The sequence below is a fragment of the Anopheles bellator genome, chromosome X (assembly GCF_943735745.2).
Source record: "Anopheles bellator chromosome X, idAnoBellAS_SP24_06.2, whole genome shotgun sequence".
Lineage (NCBI taxonomy): Eukaryota > Metazoa > Arthropoda > Insecta > Diptera > Culicidae > Anopheles > Anopheles bellator.
The window spans coordinates 6,095,107-6,103,013 of record NC_071287.1 but is presented as its reverse complement, the minus strand read 5'-3'; the positions used below and the strand labels follow the sequence as shown (position 1 = coordinate 6,103,013).

The following is a 7,907-nucleotide window of genomic DNA, read 5'->3' as shown; positions in this document are numbered from 1 at the left end:
CGAATAGCCGCCGTAACGGAATCGATCATGGTCGATCCGGGGCTCCGGTGCAGACGCGCTCTGCTTGATTTCCCTCTGCTCGGGGAGAAATTGTTCCAATCACCAGGTTCCTTGCGGATGCAAAGTTGATCAATCTGCAACCATTATCGTTACTTTCTCCGTGTAGACTGTGAGGACCGGTGTATTGGCGGAACACCGGCTCCCTACCGACTTTAGCATTGAAGTCCAAAAGTCCGAGGCCAAAATCTGCCAGACAGGCATAAGGCAGGTGCATAGCCTCTCGTTAACCGGACGGAAATTGATGATTGCAATCATGTGCTTGCTTCATGCTTCGTGCTTCATCATGTGCTTGCCTTTCAAAAATTATTGAAGCGTCGATTGGTTTTGCGAATACGACAACATTTGTGTGCTTTTTTGGGCGGTGGTTACCACCGAACATTGGTTCAGTGGTAGTGATTCAATTTAATTTCAAATTTCAATTTCAATTCAATTCAATAGAAACATTACAAACAAACATCGAAAGCTCAGTTGGCAATTTGTTTTTTAAACCGTTGTTGTTCTATCGTATTATTCTAGGCAGTGCTAAAAAATATGATATTCGATGTACCCGTCACTGGACCATATGCGGAAGGCGCATTCTTAGTAGTTGAACGTGAAATGCAAAGGGCAAACCTCATCTCAATGTTTATCAAGGTGAGAGCTAAACATATTTAACATACGTTTTGTGAAGCTCAGCATATTTAACAGACGTTTCAGTTTTACACCCTCAACATACAAACATTCTCTATCTCTCTCTTGGCAGAATTTTCGCTTTTATGATTTCGAGGGCAAGAAGTGTGTGGTGCAGATCTTTAACAATATGCTTAAAAGATCGATTGGCGTTCCATCGATTACTGTAAAATATATCTGCAAAAAGCCTAAAATCCTTCTTAGACTCATGGCCGGGTAGGTAGCAAATTAGCAATTACAACAAACTATCTCCTAATTGTTTCTTTTCTTTAAGCTACGAGAATGAGGAGAATGCGCACGACTGTCACTCGATGTTGAGCGAGTGCACCCGTTACCAACAACTTGCCAAGAAAATGTTACATTCGGAAGCGTTCTTCAACCTTTTCCGTTACGTCGAGGTCCTCAAGTGCGATGTCTCGTTCGCTGCATTTTCTATGCTCAAGCAATTACTCACAGGCCACAAGCGCCTATGCGCTAAGTTTCTTGAGCAAAACTATGACGTAATGTTCACGCATTACAAACAGTTGCTTAGCTCGGAGAACTACATCATACGGCGCGAAAGTGTTGCGCTGCTTAGCACACTGCTAGACGATTGGCACAACGTGACGGTAAGTTTACACACTTTTACTCTTGTTGAAGGGCGCTTGCACTATTAATTCAACTTGTAAATATATTTCTGTGGGTGATTAGATTAAGAGGAAATATATTAGCGATCCAGACAACCTCCAACTAATTGTGAACATGCTAAGCGAGAAACATCGTTGCGTACCGCACAACGTGTACGACGTCTTGAAGGTAAGAAATGCCAGGCTTCCCTGAATAATCTGTGGACCGGTTAAATTTGCAAACACTCTTATGCAAATCTTCCCGATGTTATCTTTGCAGCTGTTTGTGACTAATCCGGACAAGCCAAGACCAATAATTGACATATTGGTGCACAACCGAGAGAAGTTGAATCATTATATATTTCAGGTCACCACCGATCGCCCAGAAGATGCTCAGCTAGTCGCCGAAAAAATTGGGTTGATCATAACTATCACGTATCTGACATCGGATTAAGAGATGGGCATCTGGCACATTCAGCCTGATTCAATATCACGCAATATCCAAGGCCAGGGAACAGGCAATATCCAAGGCCACCTTTTCTTCCTTTAAGCATTTTCGCCACTTTGGTTTCAGCGCAATTCATTGAAATTGAAAAACAATTTTTAAAACACTCAAACCAAGTTGATAATATCCACACCAAACACAGATAGGCTACATATGTTTCACATTAGGGCGAAAATAATCAATACGAAATTCTAAACTAAACCATGCTGAACAGATCGATACCGATTTAGAGAGGATAAAAAGAGGTGCATTAAAACACGACTTCAAAATTGTATCTACGATTCGACGATGATCAATTAATAATTTAAGCAGAAATGAACAACATTACAACGCCAGTCACGTTTTGTTGTCATTTATTACTTCATAACTTACTATAAAATTGTATAACATCATATTATTTTTAACATTCATTTCAATGGCATTTTTTAGTATATAAAATAAATCATTTTTACCGCAACGTAGAGTGATGATCTAATCTTCGCTGATGCATAACAGCTTGTTCATAACATGAGTATCATAACTAATTAGTAGCCACAACTACCTAGGAAAGGCATTATGTACTCAAATGAAGAAGAATGAGGAAAAATATGTAACTAACAAAACAGCAGCAAGGATTCGCATGTTCTTAAGCACAATAAAACCAGCTTGATAAAACTTTGCACCTCGAAGTAGAACTTCTTCGTCTTTGGCCCTCGGTCGTGAAAAACAATTCTTCATCTTACCCGGCAAATACAGCTGTCGAGCGGATTAAGGCAATGTTAATGTATGTTGCTTGCTTTAACGTTGTCTTTTTACGGGCAGGGTGACAGCAGACGATTGACAGACAAGACGAATCCGAACCTGAAGTTACTGTGAGCGTTTGTTCATTTAGCAAACGATTTGGCAATGGTGGGATTTTTTTCGATCTGGGATATAATAACATGTTTGCAACGCTAAATAGATATGAATTCCAATGTTTCACGTAAACCGTCATTGATAGTAAAAAGTTGTGCAAGTAGTTGATGGGAAACGTGTTGAGAAAACTAAACGATGTATTTTTGTATTTATCATATTCAAGTACTCACAGAGAGTCTGCGTTTGTATTGTTTCCTTAATCTTGCTTTCTTCGGTTGTTAATTTCTTCTTGGGTTTGCAAGAAAATGCATTGGAGGTTGTTTGTTGTGCCTGTACCGAACCGTTGATTTCATCGGAGAACATAATTTCCTGCAGTTACTGCGAGGAATGCTACCTGACACCGCCCATTTACTGAGGTCGTTGATGTGTAACACTGTAAAAAACTATGTGACCTCATCAAAGTAAATGGCTCTTCGACATTTCCACCGATACTCACAGGCACTGGCCCGGCATCCTCACCAAATCTTAATACAACGGATATTTCGCGTGGACTCACAGAACATCTGTATTAAGCTAGCTTAAACATAAACAAACACCAATTTTAAGGTGTTTATGATGATTATGGTTTTACAAGTGGGATTATTAACACTTTCACACCCCCGGGCTTTCACGCCGGGATCTCTAAGGCGCCTACATAAGATGGGCGTACGAGGAAACGAGGGAAGCGAAGGTCGTTGAAGCAGCCGCAGAGAGGATACTGTTTGGGATGAACAGGCGAACACGGAACAAAACGAACTGAAGAAGGACATTTCGGACAGCATGCCGTCGATCATAATAATGATGATGATATAATGATCGACTGCCTGTTGTTTGATGTTGGGATAATTTCTGAAAGAAGTTGCAAAACATAATTTTCACTCCACCTCAAAAATGTCTTTGAAACATAATTTTCATATATTTAAATCAATCAATATTACGAAAAAGATCAAAATATGATAGTACAAATATTTTCTTAAAAACTGTTTACCCATCCCATCTGAGCTGTCGTCGGCTTGTCTGATGTTTTAAAATTTAACGTACCAATAGAAGTATGTTTACTTTTGTCTAAGATATATTTTTTACAGTACAGTTCATGTAATTATATACACACATATATTTTCCTTGTTTTAATCTTAGAAGAACGGACCGGGCCGTATTTTTCACTTTTTCCATAAACTTTATTCCATTTTATTTATTTTCACAGCACAGACCTGGTCGTATATTCTATTGCTATTTTTTACATCTATCTTTTATAATTTTTAATGCATGTCTGATGCCGAAAGCAATAGCACTTCCTTCGGCGTGCAGAGACCCAATCCCACGGATTCAAATTAAAAAAATGAATTTAAAAGAATTTAAATTGATCTGCGCCTGTTGACTCTTTCGTGACAGTGATCATGCCAGAGGCAATGCTGTGAATAAAGAAACTCATTAGTACATTCAGCTTAGTGTTAGAGTCAAAGAAGACTTACATTATCGACATCCAATCGCGTGGGACAGTAAAAAATAATGTCATTGAAAAGTACACACTACGGGAACAGTTGAAAGAGCGTCTTGTTGCACAGCATGCAATTCCCCAAGTCTAATTCCTGGCGCTCAGCACGGATCAAATCCTCCGGACGACCAGGTACGTTGGGCATTTTCTGGAGCGATAGATTATTGTTCCTTGTTCGATAGACGGGTATGGGAAATGGTCACAGAGAAGGTCTATGCTTTTGTGTCAAGGAACTTTTCTCTAGATTTTTAAGGGGTTTATAAAACAAGAAAATATCGTCATCTATAAATATCACTCTACTCCATGCCGGGGTCACTTTACTCACCACATTTCATGCCGCGGCTATCGACTACTCTATGTCAACGGTGAGTAATCTTTTGGCTAGTATTACTAATATCACTTATTTTCTAAAACTGATACATGTTACTGATCGGGTTTGCCCGACCCGATTTAATATTTTCGGAAAGAAGTAGAAGCATCGAGAAACTTAAGATTCGGGTGCCTGAAGACTGGCCATCATTTACCGGAGTGACAAAGAGCGGGACAGATAGAAAAAAGAGCGGAAAAGGGAATACAATTGATCACATTACAATACTTCGAAGGCCATCGGTTCTTCGGCCGACTTGGCGGCCGTTAAAATTGGGGATCCGTCTCGAGAGGTGGGGGCTTGAAAACTTTGATGCTGCCGAGGCGTCGATATTAACAACCCATCCGTCTGTCCCTTTGAGGTTTTTTTCGCGAAAACTAATCAAAACTTTAACCACGTGAACGCTGACCCGACCATATTTTATTTCGGTGTGACACCACTGACCAAGGTCATTGTCATAAAAATTCTGCGTTTCTGCGAATGAATGCTCCATGTGCGTAGTCGTTCGTCTCTTTCGTGTGATAGATTATTCAAACCCTTTTTGCGAAGCGTTCAGAAATGGCAATGGTTCCACGGGGGTACAACATTCAGGAGGAAGCCGGCACCTTTCATGTTTCGGGCAACAAAGGACACGCAGACGTCCGAGTGCCAGGAGCACTCGGAAGGGTGGGATGTTGGCCCCCATGAGACGCACCTTCCGAGCCATCCAACGTTCTCAGAAAACGCTGAACCCCATTGAAATCGTTGATTGCGTTTTCTAATTTGCACAAAATGGACCATTCGTCATAAAAGTTTGTCGTGATGGGCGCATAAACTTTCATTTCGCTATCAGCATAATGCTTAGAACACGGCAGTCGAGAGTGAGCGGTTTCAGGGAAAAAGAGAAAAGCCTGCGCGATGATCTGCTGGATGCTGATGTTTCTATTCTTATGCACCGCTCGATGAGTCGAACGTATGATTTCTTATTTTGTCATATCGATAGGGCTTCTCCAAAAAACAGTAAAGGGACAAAAGTTTGCAGCACAAAAACTTCCCGTTCAATTTTCCATTCCGTGCTTTACAATCTCTGCGCTTAAATAATGAAAACCCGGGCGGTACACATTCGAACGGTTCCTATAATAACGTTATCATAAAAGGCGATCACGCGCGACGTTAAGTTGAGTTGATTCGCTTCCCAGCGAACAGCAATCGACGCGTTAACAATATAGGTTGTTAAACCACAACCATCCTAAAGAAACAAACGGATCAATAACGATGGCTGACAGGCAATCATCGCAGCTCACGGTGAGCATCGTCCAGCGAAGGGTCATGATGCAAGGGTGAGTCATCCAGCTTCGAAGATCGATGCTCTCCAACCGTGAGCGTGAGCGACTTGGTCGTGAAGCTTGCATCTCTTTCAGCGAGTGAGCCGTGAGCAAGAGTGAATAGCCGCGTGCAACATCGAATGTGCGAAACGAACAACAATTCGCGAGCAACAACACAGGGCAATGGTGCGTCATCGGTGCGTCTTCGGTGCATCGATCAGTATCGGCAGGAGCTTCCGATTGAGTGCATTTCGTGTGTAACTGTAACGAGTAAAATAGTGCATTTTTGAGCAAACCGAAATGGGACGTCTACTTTCGGCACTGCTTCTGACGCTCCTTCTGTGCGCCTACGCCCTCCAGGACAACGGTAATCGACCGAAGGAGGATTGCCCCGATAGACTGCCGCAGCACTGCCTCGATCTGAGTCCTCGAAATGGCTCGGACGATTACCTCGAGAAGGTGAGTTGTACAATCTTTTTTCACACGCCTGTCACTATGTGTGATGTGTGCTATGTGTTTGGTATGCGATGTGTTGTGCTATGTGCGATGCGTTTCGACGCTTCATTCCAGGTTACGGTCTGCGGGACAAAAACCCTCGCCAAAATGTTTATGTTGTTGCATCGCATAAATTCTCCTCTCTTGTGAAACACCGATAAGCTGAGGCCAAACGAAGCGTAGCGTAATGGTTTTGGCATGTTAGATTAATGCCAAGCTTGGTGCGCTTCTGTCAAAACATATATATTTTTTTTGGTCGATTTCATTTCATTCATACATATCCCAAACGGGCACCACGAATGGCCTTCCTGCGGCCTGGCCAGTGAGTCTGCCTTTTCGTTACCCATGATAACGCAGTGGGAAGGGATCCACACTAACGATTTTTTTTTGTATTAAACTTGAAACTTTATTTGACATGAATGCTTGATTACATAAAAGTGCAAAGATATTCCACATTAGGACTGCAGGTATTTTATTAATTTATTAATTATTATTGTATTAATGTAAGGTAATGTCCGATGTTTGCCGCTCTTTTCGCGTCCTTAATATTTCTAGCCACATGGCGCAGGAAAATAGTAGCACAACTAAGGAGCCTGTCGATGGGAACGATCATTACCCGTTTCCTCTTAGTCGTAGAGCCCAGATACATGCCTACCATAGTCCCTATCCGTTCCAGACATCTAACATTACTTTTCCCGGAAGCATTCTAACGCGTAACTGAACCACCCCGTTTAGGTGGAATTCAAAAGCTCAAAATTTTATGTTATGAAATCGGCGATCCGATTCGACACTTTGTCTAGTAATGCCCTCTTGTCTGATTCCCGTGCCCTAGATAACTTCGGTCGGGGGGATGATAGGAACCTGGCACTTAAGCGAAATCATCAGTCACGACGGCCACGAGGAAGGCGAGATACTGTACAGCTCCTGCGGAATTCTTCACCTGGAAGCCGTTAACAAGCCAGCCGGTGGCACGAAATCTCGCACCGAGGAAGCAACCCAGGATCAAGGACGCTGGCGCATGCGTTACGTGCGGCTGATGTTGGGCGAAGAGAACATCACGCTGAGGTACACGATGGCGTACAATAATACTCGTCCCGAGTTCTGGATCTGCTCGACGTCCCGAACCGGGTTGAAATACAAATCATTGCCGGGAGTGATGCAGGTGGTCAAAGCGACGGACCAGCAACTGGTGCTCACGTTCTGCCACTCCAAGCCGGAAGGGGAGCTGTTCACCGTCATTCTTTCGCGCGTCCCAACGATGGGGCGTTCGACGCAAGTAAGCCACATTCGACACGTGCGACGGCCACGAGGAAAAACTAAGTTCCCTTCTCTCTCTCTCTCTCTCTGTTTTCTGCAGGAAATTCGGAGCACCCACAATCTGCTGCGCCAGCGCGGTCTTCCAATCTACTCAATTCGCAAGATGTGCAGCAACGGGACCGCCGGCCCTGCCATGAGGGGCGCTTTGCTCCACGTGCTGCCAATGCTGACCGTCCTGGTGGTGTGGCTACTACGAAACATTGAGATTGGTGCGCAG

General features: G+C 43.0%; 1 protein-coding gene across 1 annotated transcript; it reads left to right on the top strand.

The window, feature by feature from the left end:
• Positions 1-591: 591 nt before the first annotated feature.
• LOC131213387 (protein Mo25-like) lies at positions 592-1,788 on the top strand. Its single transcript, XM_058207418.1, has 5 exons — positions 592-693; positions 803-945; positions 1,004-1,337; positions 1,420-1,524; positions 1,615-1,788. The coding sequence occupies exons 1-5, from the start codon at positions 592-594 to the stop codon at positions 1,786-1,788; spliced, it is 858 nt and encodes a 285-aa protein (XP_058063401.1).
• Positions 1,789-7,907: the final 6,119 nt, after the last annotated feature.

Bases quoted from the DNA above. Each gene is read 5' to 3' on its own strand.
- LOC131213387 (XM_058207418.1), top strand. From the start codon at position 592: ATGATATTCGATGTACCCGTCACTGGACCATATGCGGAAGGCGCATTC. The intron at 694-802 runs GTGAGAGCTAAA...CTCTCTTGGCAG, and splicing joins TCATCTCAATGTTTATCAAG to AATTTTCGCTTTTATGATTT. The intron at 1,338-1,419 runs GTAAGTTTACAC...GTGGGTGATTAG, and splicing joins ACGATTGGCACAACGTGACG to ATTAAGAGGAAATATATTAG.